General features: G+C 34.1%; 5 protein-coding genes across 5 annotated transcripts; 2 read left to right on the forward strand and 3 right to left on the reverse strand.

Moving 5' to 3' along the window:
• Positions 1-3543: 3543 nt before the first annotated feature.
• HELRODRAFT_165227 (hypothetical protein) lies at positions 3544-5471 on the reverse strand (the record flags this gene model as incomplete). The annotated part of the gene is made up of 7 exons (XM_009031076.1): positions 3544-3700; positions 3807-3958; positions 4674-4790; positions 4864-5028; positions 5091-5160; positions 5239-5324; positions 5421-5471. 7 exons carry the CDS (start codon positions 5469-5471, stop codon positions 3544-3546), a joined length of 798 nt encoding a protein of 265 aa, XP_009029324.1.
• Positions 5472-5727: 256 nt separating this feature from the next.
• Positions 5728-6871, forward strand: HELRODRAFT_165228 (hypothetical protein; the record flags this gene model as incomplete). Its single annotated transcript, XM_009031077.1, has 3 exons — positions 5728-5794; positions 6465-6685; positions 6782-6871. The coding sequence occupies 3 exons, from the start codon at positions 5728-5730 to the stop codon at positions 6869-6871; spliced, it is 378 nt and encodes a 125-aa protein (XP_009029325.1).
• Positions 6872-7856: 985 nt separating this feature from the next.
• On the forward strand, positions 7857-13081 carry HELRODRAFT_165229 (hypothetical protein; the record flags this gene model as incomplete). The annotated part of the gene is made up of 15 exons (XM_009031078.1): positions 7857-8006; positions 8189-8262; positions 8403-8564; positions 8755-8981; positions 9115-9260; positions 9407-9725; positions 9805-9945; positions 10081-10232; positions 10350-10530; positions 10644-10918; positions 11004-11175; positions 11497-11810; positions 11970-12260; positions 12413-12528; positions 12649-13081. 15 exons carry the CDS (start codon positions 7857-7859, stop codon positions 13079-13081), a joined length of 3153 nt encoding a protein of 1050 aa, XP_009029326.1.
• Positions 13082-13521: 440 nt separating this feature from the next.
• On the reverse strand, positions 13522-21042 carry HELRODRAFT_165230 (hypothetical protein; the record flags this gene model as incomplete). Its single annotated transcript, XM_009031079.1, has 16 exons — positions 13522-13902; positions 14019-14209; positions 14302-14596; positions 14738-14931; positions 15029-15293; positions 15447-15638; positions 16438-16631; positions 16915-17182; positions 17386-17712; positions 17871-18265; positions 18659-18830; positions 19174-19276; positions 19558-19696; positions 20358-20493; positions 20601-20652; positions 20879-21042. 16 exons carry the CDS (start codon positions 21040-21042, stop codon positions 13522-13524), a joined length of 3468 nt encoding a protein of 1155 aa, XP_009029327.1.
• Positions 21043-21326: 284 nt separating this feature from the next.
• HELRODRAFT_165231 (hypothetical protein) lies at positions 21327-24175 on the reverse strand (the record flags this gene model as incomplete). Its single annotated transcript, XM_009031080.1, has 8 exons — positions 21327-21424; positions 21708-21933; positions 22437-22601; positions 22955-23065; positions 23139-23293; positions 23362-23475; positions 23559-23620; positions 24024-24175. 8 exons carry the CDS (start codon positions 24173-24175, stop codon positions 21327-21329), a joined length of 1083 nt encoding a protein of 360 aa, XP_009029328.1.
• Between the last annotated feature and the right edge of the window lie 1591 nt (positions 24176-25766).

Raw genomic sequence — 25766 nt, forward strand, 5'->3', positions numbered from 1 at the left:
ATGTTTGGCGTGTAGTCGATGTCATTGACGTCGTCTTCTGTGCCCTTCTCGTCTGTTAAATCCTTCATAAACATGCAATGATATAATAATTATGGTTGCAGCTGATCATATAAATTATTAATATTTGCAATTACTATTAATTGACTATATTAAAATAAAGGATTTGATGAAAATTGTAAATCATAAAATAATGTCAACCGACCCAAAACAGCAGATCATCATTCTTCCTTTTCAGGGATGGGACCTCATGTGTAACCTTACCCCGATCTGTTTCAATAATATGATATTACAATATTTATTATTATCATTAATACGATTAAGTAACATTATAAAATATTAATAATTATAACCATAATTATAATCATTATAATTAATAAAAAAATATATCTTAGCTTGTTACAACAATTACAAAATGTACAGTGGAACAACAAATTAACGAAACTTTTCACTACAACCTTGACCTTCATTCAATTTATTTTTCGGTTTTCTACCCCTCTTCTTGCCCTTGAATGTCGGGGGATTCTTCAAACAACTTTCTCCCACAAAACTTTGAACACTACTATCATCACCTCCACAAAGACTGCTACTATTACCATCACCGCCTGCGCTTATTATTTCAACATCGTCGTCGTCATCATCATTATTTTTACGAATTTTGCTGTTGTTATTGTTGTTAGTCCTCTTCATGCTTGGAACATTTTGGAACATCAATTGACCGACACTATTTTCACTGTTGCTATTATTGATCTTATCAATGTTATTATTACAGTTATTATTGTTATTGTTGTTGCCATTGTTATTAATGTTATTATTATCTCCAACTTTGTTGCTGATGTTATTTGCCATTTTTTTCAAGAGTTCTGAAATTAGAAACAAATTTTGTATTGATAAAAAATTTGTAATGTCAACGGTGCATTAAAAAAGAATTGTAGCCGAAAAATTTAAATGAAACTAACGATTTTGACTGTACTGTTTAGCCTTCTGGTTAGCCAGTCTTATTTTTTCAAGTGCTTCAGCATATTTAAAGAAGGAATCCTTCGAAACTTGGATCTGCACGTCGGTTAAGTCATCCTCGACACATTCCATCATGAGCAAAGGTTGTCTGATGAATGGTTTTGGCTTAGGCACTGCTGAAGAGAATGCCATGTTTGATCTAGTAGACTGCTGCAGAGGAATGGAGGACATTGAATGTGAAATTTTTCCATCTGATGACAACTGTTGTGATTTTTTTACAGTGATAGTGACGGTTGGACTTGGGGTCAAGTTTGAAGAGGTCGGAATGAAGTTTTGCGGTGACATAGATGTCATCTTCGTGCGAGCTGTCGGTCCTGACATAATTGATTTCAATGCTTCATTGGTTGATAAGGAATTTAATTTGATTAACTCCTTTATGGGGTTGTTTCTTTCAATTTTTCTTTGGGCATCAACCTTCCTCAATTGTCCAGGTGCCTGTGAGATATATAATTATAGTATTATATATAATATTACAGTATTGCACACTAATTTAGATATATATCACACACTAATTAAATATGGAACTGTATTACTTGAATGAATAACCTTTTGACTATCAAAAGATGTTCCTAGTAAGACCACATCATCGTCATCGTCATCATTGTTGCCTTTATTAAATTTTCTGCGCTTTTTAGCAGAACACTCATCATCAGAAAGTTCAATTTCATCAGCCATTTTTTAAACATGGGAGTTGAATTGCCCTCTAATAAAAAAAAGAAACAGAAAAGGAAGAATCTGTAGAAGTCAACGATTTAAGACTTTAAGCTAATGTTTATTATTTATCGACATTTAAATTGTCTAACTTAAAAAACATGCATATTGCTTGTTTGTTTAGATAGTATTTCTTTATTATTAGATTAGTTCATTATAAAATAAATCAAATGACATGTAAACTTCAATGAAATTATTTTGCAAGTCTTTTTAGCTTTTTACATATAATATTTTATATCATTTAAAAATCAACTTTTAAATTCAAAGTTTAAGATTAGAGAATGATTAAAAATAACAAAGCAAATAGAGTTAGTCAGTGTTGTTAGTTTAGTTTAGCTTGTTAGCTAGTTTTTATCTCTAAGGGTAAAATCTGTTATGGTCACGCATGGCCAATGGAGGATGATGTGTGTAACAAACTCAACCGAAACTAGTGCATAAGAATAGCATAGCATAGCCTCAACTCAATCAATAAAATTAGCCAGATTATCAGAAAATTAGTCCAACACACATAATGTCAACCAGGTTTTTTTTACCATGATCATCATGGCATGATGGGACCCTAGGTATTTAATTTATTTTATATTTAATAATTTTTAATTAATTATTTCTCTGCCTGAGAGACACGCATGATGATGATGACACTGACTGACACAGGTCAAATAACGTAACATAACACTGTATTTATTATTAATTTATTTTATAATTTATATAAACGTAATTAAATAAGTAACAGGTAACTGTGTAAACTGTAAAGTAACAGAAAAAACACTAATAACTCACAAGATCGACGAATCGCGTAACGAAAGATCAAACATTCGATGACATTTAAAAAATACAAAACAAATCAAAATGCAATTTATTACAAAAATGAAAAGTACAATACCCGATATAGCGATAATTGCTACCAATACCGAAGATCGAAGCCAATTCTCGTGGAGCTATAAGACACAACTTGGTGGATATGGCCAGGGTAGGACTAAACAACAAGTTTGTGTTGTAAACAAAATCAATTATAGTGCTTCATCTTATATGCGCATAATTTTTTGAGAAACATCTTTTAAAGAAACATTTCGTAAAACATTGTTATGACTACATCATCGTTTTTAAATCATGTTGATTGTCATCCTTTTATTTTCTTCTTCTTACTTCCTTAGTTTTATCTAGGATTGATTAATGTAATTCACTCTACTATGGTCTTCCTGATTCTACACTCTATCCTTTAACTTTAAAGCTTTTAACTCTGCTGCTCGCCTGGTTGCTCGTGCACCTTTCTCTTTTCTTATATCTCCATATCTTGTTCTCTTGCACTGGCTATCTATAAAATATAGAATAATTTTTAAAATTTGCACATTTATGTATAAGTCTCGTAATCTAAATTATTTCCTAAGTATTTATCGGATATATTAATTGAACATAAACGCGCCGGTTTACGATCGTCTTCTTGTTCTCACTTCTAACTTGTGTTCAATACTCTTTTGCTAAATCTGCATTTGCTTTTACTGACCCTTTTCTCTGGAACTCGACGATGAACATTTTTAAGTTGAAAAAGTGTAGATTTTGGAACCATATAGTTTATTAAAATTAGGTTAACCTCAAATTACAACCACCTGTCAATAACAAATTTCTGATTTTTTAAATGATCTAGCGGAGTTCTAGCTCACACTTATAATCAAGCTCAAAATTATTTCAACAACTATTGATAATTTTTAACAAATTATGTCACCAATCAATTAATTAATCATTTTTATATAATTTATCTGCCTAGGACCACAAAGTTTTGTAAGATTTTTATTGAAAACGCAACAAAAGAAAAAATAATTAATTTAAATATTTTGACAAATTATTTCTGGCGGCAACTAATTTTTTAAAAGCTTCTTCGCCTTTATACGCGGAACATTTGTCCGGATGGATCAACATTGACAACTTTCGAAAATTTCGATTTATATCTTTTCTGTATTTTATAATAGGATTGTAACTGATAAATTAATTAATTAATTGATTAATTAGTATTTAAAATGGCAAAAAACATTAAGTAATGACTTGAAATTGGCAATGTAATTTCAAGATGTCGCAAGACTTACAATGTATAATTAGCTTTTAGTAGTAACATCTCTTCATCGCTTTTGGACAGTAGAATTTTGTTGATGGTATCCATTTGGTCCTTTGAGTAAAAATTTAAGTGTCTGTTTTTGGAGCCGAGCTTATGGTACTGCAGAATTGACGATATAATCTTCTAAAATAAAATGTAGTAATCTTGTAAGTGCTAAATCTACGTTAGTGCAAATGTAACGCAATTTCAATATATCCCGATGAGTTAGAATTATTGTTTAGCTTTGTGGATGTAATTTCTAGATGTTTTTTAATATCATCGTCGTCGTCATCGTCCATCAATGCCTTAGCTTATTGCAGCTTACCAAGTTAATGCAAGTCTTTTTCTCACCAACTCAATACGTGGTATTAATCTTCATCACTATTTATCATTTATCACTTTACCATAAACTGCCAAGTTTCTCCACATCGGTAAAAAAATAACACTTTAAACATTTCTGGTGGTAATATTGCCATGGACTTAATCATGTATTATATTAATACTATCCTATCAATAACTATCAGAGTCTGTATCTTTGTCTTTCCCATTTATTCCCCAGTTTGTGTCCAGTCCACATCTCAAAACAAAAAATTTCCATCTCATCTCACTTCCGTAACAAAAAGAGTTCCACGCATGGCTATCATACAAAAAACAACTTACATACAACAAATGGTTCCTAATGCAAGCCAACAAGCTAAACAGAGTATTTAGTGGTAAAAGAGGCAGTGTTATTGTTATTTTACGAATTACTCCCAAACTACAGTGCTCACAACAGCAGTGAAATTTAAAATAAATGATGAATATATTAATGTAAAGTGTAAATATTTTAAAAAATGTAAACAAATTATTTATTTTCTACCTCGAACAGTTCTTTTGTTTTCCTTCCATCAGTCAGCGAATTCTCCAGCAAATCAACGCCTCTTTCTTCAGCCCATCTCAAGCATTCTTCGAAATTTATATCTCGTGATTTATCGATCTATATTAATTAATTAATTAACTAGTAATTAAATTTGTTTAAGCGTGTTTGAATTAAATTTAAATTTGCCGACCTTGTTTCCAATTATTGTAATGTGGAGGTTCTTGAACTGATTGATATCATCATACGTCATTAACATTTCGTTTAACCAGTCGTCCAGATTAACAAAACTTGCTTTGTTTGATACATCATAAAATAACAAAACTCCATGGCATTCCTTATAAAATTCGTTTCTCACCTTTGAATTGAATTTATATACAAAACATAAAAATAAAGAAATGTTTTAAAGTAATTTTGGACCTCGTGAAATAATGGACCTCCTGATAAATCGAAGACATCAACTTCTATCTTCTCTTCGCCTTTCAAATAACTAGGAAATAATTATTCGCCCAAATATAAAAATTGACGCTTGCATTGCAGCTAAATATTAAAATCGAAAGTTGCTAACTACTTTATAACGCCGTAGTCGACTCCCACGGTTGGTGTGTACGTTTTTATAAATCGTTTCTCGCTGCACATCCTAATGAAACACGTCTGCAATTAGTTTTTATATTCATAATTTAATGAAAATTACATCATTAGTTACATTAAATTAACAATTAATTTTCAACAGTTTTAACTATTTCTAACTTTTCCACAGTTGCAGTCTCCGATTACAACAAGCTTCAATCTTTCCAACATGTCGAACAGTTTCGATTTTTGATAATTTTGCAAACTAATGATATCAATATTTAATGATTATTTATGTATAAAAAAACTAATCCCAACCAAAACACTCTTCTATGAAGTTTGTGCCGTGGTAATCTTAAATCATCCCTTACAGCCGTTTTTGCTTGTTCGTGGAAAATCGTATAAAAATGATTAATCGAGTTGGTGAGTTAACTCAGACGGTAGCAGAGCTAGGTTCCATGTTTTATGTTGTTTTTGTTATATCGCGATGGCACGGTTGGCTGCAACAATCTGTTTGATTCTTGTAGACATCTTACGCCATGCATTCTCTTACGGTGCGTGCATACAAAATGTGTATATGGTGTGGCGTGGCGTGGTGTGGATGTTACAGCATTTTATTAACAATTGAGGAATGAACGATTAATTGTCATAAAAATGTGGCAGGTCGTCAAGTATTTCATTGATTAGTAACTTCATCGTGAATAATTAATGCCACAACATTTTGACTTGCTTGTGAGTTGTTAGTCAGTTGCTGCTACTCCATCCAATTAATTGATTAAGACTAGTAACAAAATAACTTCAGTAAGTTGTTTTTATAGAAAAATTAGCTTTTAAACTTTAATTCACAAATTTACAAAACAGCGAAACCAAATAAATACTTTCATGATCAATCTTTGATAATGTTTACGGCGTCGCCAATTTTGATGTTTACTTATTTGCTTATTTATTTATTAATTAACTAATTAATATATATTTTGCATTTTATGAACTAACTATTGTTTATAACTACTAGTCCTGAAATATTTGAAATATTTTAATGCATTTCCAAACATTCCAACCAATTGTGATAAAAATCTTTTGAACAAATACAAACGAATCACTCAAATAAATATTTAGTGTATATTTGACAAATTATGAAACTATTCGCGAGCAAAGTAAATATTTTAACGACACAGAACATTTTACGTCTGTGTTTTGTAATTGCTACTCTGAATAAAATTCTAGTCCAAGCCAATAGTACGAACGCCAGTGTTCTTTGGAAACCAAATCAAAATGGCTACAGTATATTCCAGAAACTGCTTAAAGCACTCAGTATTGCTGATAAAAATTTGATGGAGATAACAACAAAAAACTGCCACGTAAACATTTTAGTACTGTTCATCTGGGTATTATTCTTCATGCTGGCAGTTTGGGCCAGGTTGAAAGATGAAGACTTGAGAATTCGAGTAAAATTTTGCAAATATTTGAAAATACTAATTACAAAATTACTAATTTTTTAAGTTAATGCACGTAAAATTATGTAATTTAATTACATTCGCCAGAAAATGCCGATAGATCTTGCTGACAACGCTTTTGAGAACCACTACATATACCTTCTCATCATTAAAACTGGTAGCAGGTACCTGGATTAGAACTAGCGCATGTTTTTTATTAAATAATGTTAACATGAACCGTCATTGCGTGGACGATACAAGTTTTATGACCTTCAAACCTTGACCTTTGACCATGTTTTTGTTGAATCAGATTGGGGGCAGGAACAACATCTCGCATTTTCTTCAACTTGACCGGCACAAAAGGAATCAGTGCTTCTCATCGACTGACGTGCCACAAATACGAGGCTAATATATTTAAGTATCATCTTGTTATAATGTATACCATCATCATCATCATTTTATCACCATCAACATTATGTATATAATTAAAGTTGTTATTATATAATATGATTGTCATATAAGTTATCATCGCATAAGAATGCAACAATTTTTATTATCAACAGCACTTCGTTCACTTATTACTTTTTTCTAATCAAGTAAACATTGTAAGATATGCTGATGGTACAGCTCTTATAACAGATTCAATAGAAAAACTGCAAACAATTGTTTCCAAAGTGATTTGTGAAAGTGAAACGAAAGGCTTACAAATTAACATCAACAAAACAGAGTGCATGGTTATCTGTAAAAGCAACACCGCCCCGATCTGCCCCATAATCATTAATGGTAAACAGGTGAAACAAGTCAACATCTTCAATTATCTCGGAAGTCTGATTACCTCAGGTTGTAAATGTGATATAGATATCAAAAGAAGGATAGCTATGGCAAAAAATGCATATTTTAAAATGAAAAACATCTTCACCAACAGTAAAATCAGGATATCAACAAAATTAAAACTGTTAAGTTGTTACATTTTTCCTGTGCTAACTCATGGCTCTGAGTCCTGGACAATTTAAAAAAAATGGAAAAAAAGATTAATGTTGAGATGTGGTTTTTGAGAAGAATTGTGAAAATTAGTTGAACTTCTTATACTTCGAATGAGGATGTATTAAAACAGTCCGGTTACGAAAAGAGGAAATTACTACAGATAATCCGACGGGGGCAGTTAAAGTTTTTTGGTCACATCATGCGGAAGGAAGGAATGGAAAATCTAACAACTACTGGAAAGATTGCAGGGAAAAGAAATCGCGGTCAACAACGAATAACATTCGTGAAGTCCTTGTATCACTTGTTGAATATCACCACATTTCAACTACTACAAAGTGTTAAAGATCGGGTTTTGTGGAGGTCGATGGTCGCCAGTGTTTTGAAAGGATAAGGCACGAGAACGAAGAAGAACATCTTCATCGTCGTCATCATCTTCATCGTCGTCGTCATCATCCTCATCGTCGTCGTCATCTTCATCGTGGTCATTATTTTCATTGTCGTCATCATCGTCATCACCATCATCGTGTTCAGGTGCTGCAGAGGTTGCAAACGAACATATTTCTAATGAGGACACAGAAGACCTTAGGTAACTTGGTGGCACTCAGGTTCTGGCATTACAACTCTGGCAGCAGTCCTGCATGGCTAGTATATAAATAACTCAAAATACGTTTACAACAATGACAAAACGACACGTGCCAAAAATTAATTTTTGAATTTTGTTTAATGCAAACGCACTGAAACATAGGTTCGTGACCAAAGTGTCAGTGGCAGATCTTCAGTCGAAAAAAATTTATTACTTCCTGTGCAACTCGTGGGTCGGTCATAAAGGCTTCAAAGGGGAGACCATCTTGAAAACTTTCCACGTAGCATCCAAGATCACAACACTTAACATCAAATATCTTTTCACGTACAACGCGTCAAGGCCAGTTTTGTCAAAGATGTTTTGCTGAAATTGTTTTTGTTTCGTAGATTTTTTTTTGTAAAAATGATAGCTTTTTTAAACTGTTTTATTTTAACGGTTGTATTCATTTGTGTGTATGCAATGCTGTAAATGCACACGCCAACAATTTGAAAAACGCCAAGTAACTCGTTCACAGGTCATTCATAGACAACCACACCATCTTCTCGATGTTCTGCAGTCCTGCCACTTCCCGTTTCACGAGATTTGAAAGGGTCGGTGTCTGCATGAACCTCCTCCTCGGCTACCTCATGTGCAACCTTCTCTTCCTGAAATCCATCTCTGACGGCGAGGATGGCGACGACGATGACGACGGTCCCAAGTCCATCGGACGTCTCATGTTCAGCATGGAAAGAATCAAGAGTGGTCAGTTCTCACTGGCCTCAGCTCTTTCTTCTCGTTCACGAGTGCTTCTTATTTGTTTCGTGAATATCTATTTGCATGTGACACTCACACTCACAAAAATCCACACTAAATAAATGATAACAAACATTACCAGCCTTTTACTGCACTCTGGTGATGTTTCCTGTGACGACAGGGATCGAGAGCATGTTCCAATTTGTCATTCGTCCAAAGATGAAGATTGGGATCATTTTGGATTGGATGAAAAGAAGAGAAATTCTTCAAAAAGATCTCTTGGGAATTGTGTGCAATTATTTCATTTTTTTCGAAATCTTCTCTGCGCACTTTGTTATTTTAACAGCAATAACAATTTAATTCAAAATGATTAACGAATATAAAAATTTTAATATCCATGCAATCATTTACGATTTTTTTCATTCAAACTACAGACGGTCGTGGAGAACATTAAAAAGTTCATGCGATCGAAAGTGTTCAAGGCCATGCGGAAGAAGAAAAAACAATCAGCGCAGAATTTGCTGAACATGCAGGCAGTGACTACAGGGGGCGGTCGAGGAACCAGGAAGGTGTTGGAGCACTACGACAGCGACTATTTTATAAAAGAGTACGAATTCGAAGATGGTATCATCAGGGATACCAGAGAACTTATCAATCTTAAAAGAATTTCAGATTTGTCGCGACGAATGAATCTATCCAAGAATGCAGTGAATGCCGTGAAATATATGGACGCTGCTAACCATAAGTCTTCCAGTGAGATATATTGATAGTCAGTTAGATGTGCACCGTGTTTCATGTAAGTGTTGTTTCGTTTAAATATATTCTCCCTTAGATGTCATTAAGAGCAGCCTAGCGTCAATATTCAAGAACAAAGCTCCAACAATTAGGTTCCAGCCTATACACATGCTATCTGGCAAGATGGACGTCTACAACGACGGCATGAACTGGAGAACTTTCTTCAGTGAAAATACAGGTTTGCATGTGCGGGACAGTTAACTTTTATCTATATGATGATAGCGTCGGTAATAAAATGACGGCATTTTAAAATTAATGGAGAACTGGGAAAAAGAAAATTAAGATAAAAAACATTCTGATTTTATGTTATTAGCAATCGGTCGCAACGAGTACTCGTTGAGCGAGTATCGATCGGAAAAATTCGACAATGGCTTCCTGCCAAGGTACTTCATCGTGGTGGCTTGGGGAATCACCATCAGCTGCATGATTGCGTTTTCCATCACTGTACTCGAAAAGACGAATGGAGTTCGTCATTTCAAATTTTTTATGAAGTTTTTTTTCCACAGCGTATATTTATTTTTATTTAATATTTGTTTCAAAAATCTGATTTTTCGTAAATTTTCTCCCCCAAAACAAACAAAGATAGAAAAATATGTTATGATTCACTGGTTCGCTGGCTGCTTCATGTCTTTCTTCATAGGAATGGTCATTGACGACCCGTTGAAAATAATTATAGCCTCCTTCATCTTTTCAATTGTCATCAGAAAAGTCAGGGAGCATGGGTTCAGAAACGCAAATTTAACAAAATACATGTGTTTAAGAGGTTAATTAATCAAATATAAATTTTATTTTTGAAAAATGTCCGTTTTAAAATAATGCTAACAACGACAACAATGAACGTTAACAATGTGATTGCATTAGTTTGATCATCAACAGGTTTAGAGAAGACAAACGCCGAGCAAGACCGTGTGACATTAAACGAGATGCAGAACGCCCCGGAGTACAAGGTACCAAACAGATCCCTCAACATGCTCCTTATAGAAGCTGAGAACATTAGATCGGAGTCCGTCATCATCATGTTAAACTTCATCATCTTCATGATAATCGTTTCGGTGAACGTCTGCATAACGGCGATACTACACAAATATGAATATTTTCTTCAAGATGAAACGTACTACAAAAAATTATTTTACCAGCCAGCTTTCAGAAAAGTTTGCTCATTTTCATTATCCACCACAACAATAACGATGGCTTAAATAACGATTAGGTACTAATGATGTTAATGCTTTAAAACAGATTCAAAGGAAGGAAGATCTGAAAGAGTGGATGAAAACATACGTGATGAAAGAATTTTATTCGGGATCAAACGAATCGTTGCTGGAAGAAGATGAGTTGTTTCGCTACACATCAACCCCTGGCCTCTTTTTGGCTTGCTCACCGAGGTTCAGGAGAACTACCACTGAAGGAAGTAAACTAGGAGTTGCTCTTTTTTGTTATTTTTTTAAATAAGTTATTTTTTGTTAATTATTTAAAATAAAATTATAATTTAAATTGCTCATTTTAAAATTTCAATGTCGTTATTACAATTATTATTCATTTATGATTATTTGTCTGTTTTGTAGACATGATTAATTAATCATTTCCCAAGTTTTTGTTGTTATTATCATTTAAGTGGATTGGATCGTGTTATTTTCTTTTGCGTCCTCTCAACTTTTCATCATAATATTCACAACTCGGCGATTGCATTTGATGTTACGTGTTAAAAAAAAGTTATCATCCAACTACGCAGATGCCTGGGCTTACTTCTTAGCCGGAGTCCTGGCAACTAGAAACGATGGAATCGATCTAGGAATCTACGAAGAATACGCTTTAGAGAAAATAGACGAAGTTTTCGACGGAGATTACTTCAACACAACTTTCTACTTCAACGAGCTTGAGATCATTTTGTACTCCATGTACAGTGACCTGACTGTCCTCGTTGACATCAGATCCTTCCTTATGCCCGGAGGTGGAATCCTGGTTGACGGGGAGGTCAGACCTCTTGCTGATAGATTGGAAAAAATGATAAATCCAATTGGTCATCATGAAAACATAGTTGATAAAGTTATATGAAGATTAGATGATGCACATGACATTTTCTTCTCATTATAAAATTTCCTGTTACAGTTTTTTAATGTTTTCACTTAATACATTTTAACAGCTTCAAACTGATGCCCGAATAATAATAATAATAATAATAATCACTGTTAACTAAACGGCCAGGTGAGCTCAGTCTACTTGAATTCCAGTGGTAGAGAATGGACAAACCTCTTCCTTATAATCTACATGCTCTTCATTGTTGTACTCTGCGGGGTAACTGTTCACAACATTGTTTATCTTGGGGTGGCTGAGTTTTTCTCTTCGTTCTGGCACTTCCTCGATCTCATTGGAACGGTCTTTGGTCTTTTCGTCATACCATCCGCCGTGTTCATCATGATCGACACGTCCAGTAACACGGAGGATTTCATGGAAAATGGTTACGTTGATGTGGTTGAGATCGCCTTTTCTAGATTGGTTAGTAATTAAAATAGTTTAACAACGTCTTCATTTGTTCGCTTTCTTTGAAATGAAATGTCTGAAATTTTCAGATATTACACAACCTGATGAATACTTCGGTGGTATTATACTTGATCAAAGGTTTCTCTTTCTTACGCTTCAACGATCAGATTTATTTGTATTTCCAGTTCATCGATGAGAGCGTTTCCGTCATATTCGTCATCCTCCTCATGTTCTTTCCCATCTTTCTAGGCGCCGTCATTTTCCTCTATATGTTTTACGGGAAGTAGGTACTCGATATTGTCCTATATATAAACGTATGGTTGAAAGAATAAACGCGTGTATCTTTTACGCAGTACAATCGCAATCATGACTTTAGACATTTGGCTGTATTAAAATCGTTCAGGTATATGGTATTCCTGTACACGATAGAATACACCATGGTGTCTGCTGTGGTTGGATTCACACGAGGCTACAGGTATAACAACATGAACAGCTTGTTTGGACTCTGCGGCCACATACCACACGCAGCCGTTATTGTGGCCTACACATTAATCGTTCAGTATATGTGCGCCGCGGTCGTCTATTATAAAGTTAAAGTAAGAACCATGATGATTTTTGTCAGCAAGAATGATTTTGTAGTTGAAAGACTTTCTAATGTTAGCTTAAAGATTAAAAATAATTACGTAAACGACTGCACATCCCTAGAAACTAACCCCCAAGTCCGGACTGCCCGACAGGCTTTACTTTTCGGCATTGCTTCGTGGGTTCAGAAGATATTTGAAAAATCAGAAAAAAAATGTCATTGTTCGCAGGCAGAAATTAATAAAGAGGTTTAATAAGTCACAAAGCACAGTGAAACCATCAACATATAGGAATACTTTTAAGAAAAAATTCAGCAATTATGAATATTAAATAATTACCTGAAATGTCACAAACTCTTACTAAGTAGGGTAATGCATGAAATCATCCAATCTCAAATTTGAAGTTAACTTTTCAAATCGCTCAACATGAACTAATGAAATATAGGTTGGTATGAAATTTCAGTTTTTATAGGAAATCACTAATGTATTATATTTATTTATTTATGTTATTATGTATAAATTATTATGTAACTACCTTTATTCAATTTTAGTTAATTATTAATTAATTAATTAACTAATTGCGTAATTAATAAAAACGTTTAATAAAGTATGTTGGGAAGCTCTTTTCATATACAAATCAGTTTAATTTGAGTTAGTTAATTTAAAGAAAGTTGCCGATTGTCAACATTTTTACATTATTTATAACGCCTATAAGAACCGTAATAATCATCATCGTCGTCATCATCTGCGTACTGCTTATAATTATTTGTTCTGTTATTAGATTTCACGGACTTTTTCTTCATACTTTCCTCCGAGGCAACAACCACCACTCCGTCATTCTCATTGATCCATCGATTAATTTTAAACGTGAATTCCTCCTCAACATTTTGGCCATTATTTTTATTTCCATTCCTTTTCTTTCCTTTCTGCCGCTGGTAATCATCATCATCATCGCTATCATCATCGTCGTCGTCATCATCATCGTGGTTGTCCAGCAGCATGAAAACCTTGATATAATCAACTGACCAATCACTTCCGAAGCCCTTACCATCCTGCCATATTTTGAGTTTCTCAATCTGATGATGAAAATTAAATTGTTATTTTTGTTTATCGTTGCCTTCTTAATCATATTTTTCATTATTTTTGTCATCACATTTAAGAACGAGATGTTAAAACATTAAACTGAACTCACAGGTCCTACGTATTCAGCTTCTAATTTAAACTCATCCACATTTCCTCTTTCGAATTTATTCACATTCTTCGTTGACTTATTCAATTCTAAACTGTCGGTTTGTTTCTGAGGTCCGCAGAGTTGTACGAATACGTTTGCGTCCGTGCCCGCATTCGACACATCACTTGTCTTCACTTGAATTCTATATTTGGCTGCTAAATAAAAAAGTTTTAGGTCAATTTTTTTGCTTGAAAAATGATAATAATATAATAAATTTTAAAGCATTAATAAACTTTAAAAATACTTTGTATTTTTTTTTTCTTGCTATTCTTTGCGTTATTTTTACTGTTGTTATCAGTTTGCGAAGTGCCCTCACTGACTTCAACAACTCCATCTGATTTCTTGATCCATCTGTCCAGCAGAAATTTGTAAAGTTTCTTCTTCGGGTTGTTCAAATGGTTTCTTACTCTTCTGTCGTAATAGTCATCGTCGTCTTCATCTTGTTCTTCCTCATCCTCACCAGCCAATATCTGAACATCTTGTACGTGCCAGTCACTGCCAACACCAGATCCATCGTGCCAAATTTTTAGTCTTTTTATCTAAGCAACATAATTTTTACATACGATATAAAATTTGTAGAAACAAAACTGAGATAGGTAAGCTGTAATTGAAAATTTGTAACATAAACAGTTCCATTTAAAAACTTATTTTCATATATTAAAGTCACAATTATTACTAACAGGTCCAACAGGATCAGCCTGCAGTTCAAACTCATCCACACTTCCTCTTTCAAATTTGTTGATGTTTTTTGCTGATTTTTTCAATTCCAAACTTTCCGACATTTTCTGAGGTCCGCAGAGTTGTATGAAAACATTGGCATCCGTGCCTGCGTTAGAAACGTCACTCGTTCTCACTTGCACTCTGTATCTCGCCTCTTGACAAGAAAATATTTGAATTAATTAATATTTTTATCGCCGATTAACAACAGAATGGCAAAATTAATTTTAAATGCTGGAAATTGTTCTTATTACTTGGTATATCGTTTTTTCCATTTTTATTGTTTTTATCATTTTGGGAAGCTCCTTCATTAACTTCAACAACTCCGTCAGATTTTTTTATCCATCTGTCCAGTACGAACTTGTAAAGTTTTTTGTGATGTTTTGAATTTTTTTGCTTTCTTCTATCATAATAGTTGTCATCGTCGTCATCATTTTCATCAACAACTATTTGGACATCTTGTACATGCCAATCACTTCCAACGCCAGAACCGTCGTGCCAAACTTTCAATCTCTTTATCTGACCGAAAAAAATGTTTACACATCATATAATATGTACGCCATTGAAAATGTTGTTTGAAACTATAAGAGAACTGTTTTAGTTGGAGGTTTACCATTTTGAAGCCATGTTATTGTAAATGTCTCAAAAGTAACTTGACAAGTAGTTACTAACAGGTCCAACATGATCAGTATGTAGTTCAAACTCATCCACACATCCTCTCTCAAACTTGTTCATGTTCTTGGCTGACTTTTTAAGTTCTAACTTTTCAGTTTGTTTCTGAGATCCACAGAGTTGTACGAAGACGTTAGCATCAGTGCCCGCATTCGACACATCACTCGTTCTTACTTGCACTCGGTATTTCGCCTCTGTTGAAAATAAACCTACTTTTTAACTAAGTTTAGCATTTTATTATCAAATGGAATCAAATTTAGTTAACAGACAAATAACATGGATTGCATTGTTAGTTCATTAAAAATCATGTAAAATAAAATTATTTAAACTGTTTTTTAGAATTCATTTCATTTGATACTTGGTTTGTCGGTTTTATTCCAGCCTTCCATAACTTCTACTATTCCATCTGATTTTTTTATCCATCTGTTTAACTGAAAATTAAAAACTTTTTTCTTTTTAGCACTTCTTGAATGATACTTTGGCATTTTTTTGTTATGGTCGTCATCATCATCGTCGTCGTCGTCGTCATCATCATCATCTGTATTCTCAGCATCCTCATCATCGTCAACAAATATTTGGACATCTTGGACGTGCCAGTCACTTCCAATGCCAGAACCATCGTGCCAAATCTTCAATCCCTTTATCTAACAAATAACAATGTATCGATCCATTGAAAGAAAGCATCTAGATTGAATTGAGTAGAAAACATTATTTTAATGATTGGTCCGTGGGTCAGTTCAAAACATGCGTTCAAGGGTAAATATTGATGTCGCGTTTTGACAAGGTTGATTCAGCGCGAAATATCGACTGTCACGTACTGTGTGATATGTGTACAATAGGCAGTGTTTGCGCAATGTATATGAAAAATGTGGGATTTGAATGTACGTACAACTTAGCAGCATAAAATTTTAACTTATAAATGACGTTTTAATAAATATATAATTAGTATCAACTTATTTTTTAATTAAAAATGCAACAAGTAGTTACTAACAGGTCCAACATGATCAGCTTGTAGATCAAACTCATCTGTACACCCTCTCTCAAACTTGTTCATACTTTTGGCTGACTTTTTAAGTTCCAATTTTTCAGTTTGTTTCTGCGATCCACAGAGTTGTACGAAGACGTTAGCATCAGTGCCCGCATTCGACACATCACTCGTTCTTACTTGCACTCGGTATCTAGCCTCTGCATAAATTCAAAAAATTCAGTTTGATTGGCTTTGCCATCTGAAAGAAGAACGTGTCAGTCGAATAGAAGCAAAAGATATTATTATACTAGATCTAGATAATGTTTCTGATACAATTTGTTGCGACAACATACTCTTATAAAAGTTTGAGAAATTTTGCATCACTTATGAAAACACCGATAATAATGAGAATATTTATTGGAGTCATTGGCACAGAAATTTTATTAACTTAATGTGCCAATTAAGAAAGGAGATTTACATTTTATTCATTCAATTTCTCACTTGGTTGTTCGTTCTTTTTAGAGCCTTCCTTAATTTCCACCACTCCGTCTGATTTTTTTATCCATCTGTTCAGTTGAAAATTATAAACATTTTTTCTTTTCGGACTTTTAGAATGATGTCTTTTTGCGTTTTGGTTATGGTAATTATCGTCATCATCTTCATCATCTTCCTCCTCCTCATCATCATCAACAGCAATTATTTGGACGTCTTGTACGTTCCAGTCACTTCCAACGCCAGAACCATCGTGCCAGATTTTCAATTTTTTTATCTTGACGACGAAACAGTTCATTAAAAAAAAAATACATAAATTCAAAATTGGGAAGCAGTAAAATCTAAAATTGGGAATTCGAAAAAAATTACAAAATTTGAACACATTTCTTAAACTGATTTAATTTCAAAACGCAAACGAACATAAAACTTTTTTCAGCTGTAAAGTTATTTTCAGAGATTAAAGTTACAGTTATTACTAACGGATCCAACACGATCAGCCTGCAGCTCAAACTCATCCACGCTTCCTCTTTCAAATTTATTCAAATTTTTTGTTGATTTTTTCAACTCCAAACTCGCCGTTTCTCTCTTGGATCCGCAGAGTTGTATGAAGACGTTGGCATCCGTTCCTGCGTTCAACACATCGCTGGTCCTAATTACGACTTTGTAATTTGATGGATTTCCGGACGACTTTTTAGCATCTTCGGAATAAAGTGTCCTCTCAATCAAGCCATCATCTTCGTCTTTGGCAAGCCATTTGTTGCAGTTAAAAATTTGACTCTTGTTGTGACTCAAACTTCTAACTTTTACCTAAAAATAGTATTAATATTATTTTGGTTTTTAAATTTTATTTAACCAATATTTAAAATAAACCAATCAAATTGAAATCTTTGATAAAGCTTGCTACTCTCTAACAAAACAACAAAGCCAAAGTTAAACAAATGAAAAATATCCGAAACTTCACTAACATTTTGAAGAAACCATCCACTGCCAACACCTGATCCATCATGCCCAATCACAATCCTATCTAAGGGAAACATTCTTCGTCTCATCCTTATATTGAAAACATCCAAATGACCTCTGCTAAACTTGCCGCCTTTGAATTCAATCTTATAAGGAGGCATTTCTAGTATTTTATTTTTACTTTGGTGCAAGTTATGTTTGCCATCATTATTCATATTATTATTGCTGTAGTTGTTGTATTTATTATTACTTTTATTCGTCTTATTATTATTATTTTGGTTGCTGTTGATACTTCTTGCGTAGAAGATCGCATAAACGCTGGCCGACGTGCCGGCGTTCATTTTGTCCCCCGTTTGTATCACAACTTCGAATTCGCAATCTTCGTCATCGTCCTGTCTCTCTGTGTATCATTTATATTAAATAATATATAAATATAATATATAATATGTAAATTAATTAAAATAATTGTAAACAATGTCGAGAGTAAATGTTGTTATTCATTTTGAATAGATAAATCATAACAGGACACACACACACACACACACACACACACACACACACACACACACACACATATATATATATATATATATATATATATATATATACAATTATACATACACATTTAACTAACTGTTGGCTGTAATGTCAACTAACTACTACTTTAGAAGTTGGCTAATTTTTGAAAGTCATTTTTTATAATATCCACTAAAAATCCCAAGATCCGTAACTCACTACATGATGAATGTTACAGGACATAATACAACAAGAATGTCATGAGTGAACCAACTACCTTTTTTCTTTTTCCTACTCCCATCATCTTCGTCATCGTCACTGAAGTCAGGGATTATTTTGTTTCCTAGGTGCAAAATTCTCGACAGCTTTCCATCGGCCCTGTTTGTGGCTAGCCACTGGCGGCAGTGGAATGTGTAGGTTCTCTCACTCTTGTTGTCATCCACAACCACCTTTGACGATGATGAAGATGATGATGAGGAAAATGATAAAGATGGTTAGGATGAGCAAGAATGATAATGACTGAAACGATAAAGATTATGACGATGACAGTGAAGATGATGATGATGCATATGACAATGGCGATGAAGATGAGGGTGATAAAGAAAAACATGATAATAACGATGATAGTTAAGAAGAAGATTAAGATGATAAAGGATGATGAAGACGAGGTCGATGATGAACAAGATGATGAGGATGGCAGTGATAAGGGAGATGGTGATGAGAATTACAACAGTAAGTATAATATACATGATTACAATGATAACGATGATGGAAATGACGAAACTGAGGTACCTTTTCTAAAAACCAATCAGGACTTTTCCCGGTGTTATCATGTCTTATTTGAATCTTTGTCAACGATCCCAAATATAAACTTTCCACTTTTGATTGTGTTTCGCTTTTAAATTTTATAATTAAAAAAATATACCATCTTAATCTAAACAAATCATCAAATATTAAACACATTAACCAACAAATATATAAATATTAAAAATATTTCTAGCTAAATTAATTAAAAATTAAATTTAAGCAAGCCAGTACTTCTATTACTACTGATAAACCAAAACTAATATGTACTACTAAATAAATTAAATACAGTACTTCAATTTTGTTTGAAAAGAACTGTTTAGTAACATATTGGTGGGGCTTAGAGTTCGCCATTAATATACACATACAGACCTTTCCTTGTTTAGCGGCCCGTTTGAAATTTTTCTCTCACCAGATGTTCCCAAAGTCCCCATCAAAGTTATGAAAATGTTTGCCGAGGTTCCTGAATATTGCTTGTTTCCGGTAAAGATGGTTACGTTGTACGTCACCACTGTTGATGTTATTTGTATTGTTGATCGATGTGTTGTTGCTGATGCGATGGAGTGTGAAGTGGGGGTCAGTGCTACGTAAATGTCTATGCGACGAAGTTGTAACTATATCATTTATATCATTGCATGTTTGAAGCTCGTTTATTTGGTAGCAGTTTATATGTAAGTTTTAGTTACAAGAATTAATTGCTGTACGTCTGCATGTGCTTCTTTGATTGTATTGCAATCGTGTGTTGTTAGTTCGCCTGGCAGTGGCGGATCTACAGGGGCCTTGGTAATACTTGCATTAGAAGTCAAAAAAACTCAGCACAGAAAAAGCACACCACTTTATGTCAAAATCAAAAAAGATCGCCAGCTTAATTTTGGTCCCGTTAACACAAATCTTGGCCCGCCGTCAAAATTTGAAAAAAAAATTATACATTTTCCGAATTTTGGGCCCACGTCAAAGTTGTCTAGATCCGTCACTGTTGCCTGCTAAACTGTTGTTTCGAATAACCTCATGAAATTAGTCATATCCGCGTTATTTTGTATAAGTTCAGCAAAAATAATCGTTCATCATCAATAGATTTATTTATAGCATAAAATTTAAAGTTTGCTCCATGCACTCAACAAAACTATCTTACAAATCATTTCTTATATATGTAAGTTTTTAATAATACGAACACGTCTTGATGTCGACCGGATTGGTGCTGGTCGGTAGAATGACACTGATCAGTCCGTCTCCGTATTTGTCCTCAAGCCATCTGTCGCAATGGAAGAAGAACATCCAAGATGTGTTGTTCAAGTCAGTCAGAACAACCTTCAAGTTTGTATGTACGTGTGTGTGTATTTGTGTGTTTCTGTGTGTATATGTGTGTATGTATGCGTATGTTTGAGTATATGTGGGTTTGTAGGTAAAGTACTAACTCTTCTCAGGTACCACTTGTAACATAAGGTTCCTAACTGCTCCCTCTCCAACCTGGTTCATATCGGTGCAATGATGCATGTGTTGTGTGTACAACAACAGGGAAGAAATGAATGAATGAGTGAATGAATGCATGCATGCATGAGTGAATGAATGAATAGAAACAAACAAAAAATTTAGTCTGATAAAAATTATTCCTTAGATGAAATTAAGGACATGAATGTACAGCTACAACTTTAAAAGACAAAAATATGAAAAAATTTTTAAAAATTGAATGCACCTGATTTTAGTAACTGGGCCAACGCTTTGGGTGTTAACACGAAATACGTCACTCTGGTTTTCCCCAAACATCACCTCGTTGTTCGATTTTTCTAAAAATAACCTACCGGATTTCCTGGATTTTCCGTAGATGGTTAAAAATATCCCAGTTTCACTTCCACACATCCCTCTTACGTCACCAGTTACTATGACGACCTCATAAGCTGAGTAAATTTAGTAATACTATTGGCAGTAAAAAAATGTAATATTAATTGCATTTTTTTATTATTACTATTTTTATTTATAATAAAAACATTGACAAAGGACCAGTGTTGAAACTTTGGAATGCCGGTACGAAAAAATATTTTCAACCAAACGTCTGCTTACTCTTACGCTAATGGCAATAATTAAATTAAAATAATTCAGATTTAAAAAGTTTATTAACTTCGGCACTCTACCTACAATATTTTTTAAATCTTTCGCAACATTTTGAACGGTGTGATGGCGTAGAGGCGCCTGGTTCTGCGTTCCAGTGACCCGGTTCGAACGCAAGAAGATGCCTGACTGCCTATCATTTGCGTGAGTTGTGTGACGTGTGGTTTGCATGCATATTCATTTACTACACTGTGTGTGCTTGTCATTGATGCCTTTGAAGGGCAGTGAAAGAGAATGACTTTTAACCTTTTGACCTTTCATGAGGTTGATTAAAGTAACAGTGAAGAGTGACAGAAGGGTGATCATATAAAGAACAAATTCTAACATCTCCAAGAATTTCTTGAAAATAATAAAACTTGAACGATTATTAGTAATGAAACATTTGAGATTATGAGAATGCTGAAAAAGTCAGTTACTTGTGTTAAGAGTGTGTTTCGAGTAGAGATGCCTCTTCTTAAGTTTATCTCCTTTGAACAACGACAGCCAATTGTTGCAAGGAAATATAAAAATATTGCTATCGCGGTTGTGCTTGCTGCTGTTGTGGCTGTTTTTAATGGCAGTAGTTGCTCTATTTGCTGTTGGAGATTTGGAAACTTTAACTTTCTTCAGGAACCAAGAATCTTCTTCGTTCACGCCGTCATGCTGGGTAGCGAAGAAAAGAAAAATACACAATGCAGCCACTACAACTCTTCAGTGTCGTTGTTCGTTTTACAACTTATATCATCATTATAAATAACAGAATTGACACATACAAAGTAGATAAAAAGTACTTACATAAGCACTTGGTAGTAATATTGTTATGGATCTAACTTAAAATTAAATTATAATGGTATATATGTACATATGCGTGTATGTTTATGTGCATGTTTGTCTGTCTGTGTGTGTTTATTTGTTTGTTTATGTGTGTGTGTGTGTGCGTGTGCGTGTGTGTGAGCGGAAACATTTGTTAAGTCTATTACATTCTTCCAAAGTTTAGAGCATTTAACGACACACACAAACAGCGTATATGAATACGTGCTAAACGACGCAGGTGATAGGTGGAGATGCTTTCCTCACATTCGAACCAGGCCACTGCGTAAAAGGACCAGGCGACCTTAACCACTAGGCCACCATGCCGCCAATTGTTGATTTATCCGCTATACAACCTCAACGACGACAGATACGACGTCTCCGATGTCTCTGGCCTCGAAAATGAAGGCATTTGTTGTCGACGGATTGAATGAGAATGGCTTCTCGATGTTCGTGCATTCTTTCTTCGTCAGATGGCGTCTGGGAAGGTCGCCCAGTTGACCCTTCAACGTAATGAACACCTACGTATTTCGGAATGTCGTGAGAGTATTGTAACATGTTTTATTGATTGGATTGATTGATTAATTATAATTAACGTTTAAATAATTGAAATCAGTTTTGCGTGGCCAAGCAAATGACTGCTTAATAACTGACTTATTAACCGTTTGTTTGATTAATTGATAATTGATTGATTGATTGGTTGGTTGGTTGATTGATTGATTGATTGATTGGTTGGTTGGTTGGTTGATTGATTGATTGGTTGATTGATTGATTGATTGATTGATTGATTGATTGATTGATTGATTGATTGATTGATTGATTGATTGATTGATTGATTGATTGATTGATTGATTGATTGATCAAGACAGCCAACCCTGGCAGATGTTTTAGCATCTTTTTGTGGTCCCGTCGTCACAGCAACCTTGTACTTCAAGCGATCTGATTGGCTGACAACTTTGTCCATTTCATTAGACACCACTGGAGCCTGTTATATTAACAACAATAAAAATAACAACAACGGTTTAACTAATAATAAAAACAATAAGAACGGAAACAACCTTGCTAGAAGACAAATAAACCGGGTCTATGTATGATCTTTGGTGTCCCGGCTTTTTATTATTTGTTGGCGATTTTTTCACAGAGGCAGCAGTGGATGGGACCAAAAAATTCTTCGTGAAAGCGTTCACCAGCAGCCCGTTTCTCTCAATTTTGGCTGCTTTTTGTTTAAATGACGACAATGCTAATAACTATTATAATGAAAATATTAGGATAACAGCTTACTTTCTTCAGCTTTGTTCAAATTCACGAATGAGTTGCTCTTCTTAAGAATTGATCTCAACGGCTTTGTCCTCATGGATGGCACATCACTGTTTCTTGCAAACTCCCCACAATTCACTAATTTATTAGGTTGTTTAGGTTAGTTGTTAAAATATAAACAATTTTTTGAATGAAAATAAATGAAAATTGAATAAAACAACCTGTGTGACAAGTCGTAAACTCGTCCGAGAAGTTCACCAAAGTAACTGATCTTTTCAAACTGCTGAAATAAAAAATGCGAAACTTAACATTTATTTCAGGATAGCTCATCATTTGAATAAGAAACACTCACTACAACTCAAACAAATGAAAATGATAATTACTGATGATGGTGTAATGCTTGTAATGAAGACGCTTTGTCCGGTCTTGCTGTCACTGGGCTCGAATCAGAGATACGCAAAAGATAAAGGATGCTTGTTACGCTTGTCTTCGTGGATGGCACATCACTGTTTCTTGCAAACTCCCCACAATTCACTAATTTATTAGGTCGCTCAAGTTAGTCAACCATTAAACTCGCTGAGGTGAGTAGGTTATGTGGCTGGGATCTCTTGAGTGATGCAACAGGTGCAATAGGAAAAAACAAACTACAACCTTTGTTATGAACGAATTAAATAAAAAACAATAACCTGTTGTTACAAACGGAAAATCCGTTATTAGCAGGTCTCGTGTTGCTCAATTTGAAATTTTCTGAGTTCATTTTAGTGACTGAGCTCTGTGAAAGTGTTGTTAAACTGCATTCAAATCCGGAAGAATTTGTGAGAAAACCAACGACGGCCATTATTTTCAGATGTTATTTGATTTTTTAGAAATTCAGTTCTCAACGCAACAGGCAATCTATATTTTTTAGCTAGTACTATTAAAAATATCGTTTTAAAAATTAAAGGAACAACATCAGTGTCGTTATTTCGAACTTTAAAATTATTGAATGAAATAATTTTAATGACTGTCATCTCGTCTCACCGGTCCGCCTTCATCATTAACAACAGACAGGACAAAAATTCAACTAACTACTAAAATGTTTCGAAAATGAAATTGTGTCGTATTTTATTAATAGATGTCTGACATGTGAATATAATAAATAAAGATATATAAATATAATATGTTACATACACACGATAACATACAAAACACGTTTTCACGTTTGTGGTTAGGTAGCTAAGTGGGCGAGAGAGAGAGAAAGAGAAATATTTTGACAGAATAATATTTTGACGACTGGCTGTTTATTGCAGTCATGGTAACACGTAGAAGCAGGTGCTAGGTTAAGGTAAAAGGAAATTTAAGTTTAAATGATCAAAGGCCGTTACAATATAGCTATTCCAGGTATATGCAATATAGCGGATCAAAGACTGTCGAGTATTATAAACGGAAATCTTATTAAGTTTCTTAATAATTGAATGATGACCGGCACACATGTTAATCAATGGCACTGATTCTGACCAACCCATCGTTAATGAGCCGCAAACCAACCTTGCGACATCAACAACGAACGCGTAGATGAACGGTTCAAACGCCAATAAAAGATGAATGTAAATGCGATAGACGTTGTGTTTACAAAAAAAAATAATAATGTTAACTAAAATTGCAATAAAAATTAACAATAATGACATTAACAATAATGACACGAGGGTCTGATTGATGGATTTGCAAAATGTGTTGTCGCGCAGGTTTGTTGTGCAATTTTGTTGTAATGGTCCGTAGCACGCGACTTCATTTGTAAATTATTTGTAATAATAATTAAAAAAGATTGGGAATAATTAACAGAGATATTATATTATTGTTAACAAGTGTATCAATGCATCTTATTTTTAAATTTGTATTTACGGGCTCCCTTGCCACTCATCCCGACGATCCCAACCTAACAAATCAATAAACTCAAACTAAACGTCCAATGGTCCAATCGAACGTTAAGACGTTACTTCGTAGTTTGTAGTCGCTAGCGTCTCTGTTCATAAAGAGGTCTTAAAACGTTCTAGTTGGCAAAGTTTGAACGCCGCCGAAAAAATTTATCCTAGCTTCCATTCACCCAATTAATTTAAGTGAGGTAAATTTCGTTCGACTCCGACTGCCAACCTAGTTTTGCAAGAAGTTTTACACATTTAAAAGTGTAAGAATCATGTACCGGCTCCTTCAATTGAATAAAAAGTTTAAAAAAAGATTTCAAAAAGTGTCGGCCACCGGGGAAGGTGGGTGTTTTGCCCAGACCCGGGATTGAACCGGGGACCTTTAGATCTTCAGTCTAACGCTCTCCCAACTGAGCTATCTAGGCCGACAAGTAAAGTAAAATTTATTATCTATTTAAAGTAGTTCAAAACATTTTAAAATGTGTTTTTCATTTTAAATTGTTTACTTTTCTTAAAATTTTTGTTTAA

This window comes from Helobdella robusta (assembly GCF_000326865.2).
Source record: "Helobdella robusta unplaced genomic scaffold HELROscaffold_7, whole genome shotgun sequence".
Lineage (NCBI taxonomy): Eukaryota > Metazoa > Annelida > Clitellata > Rhynchobdellida > Glossiphoniidae > Helobdella > Helobdella robusta.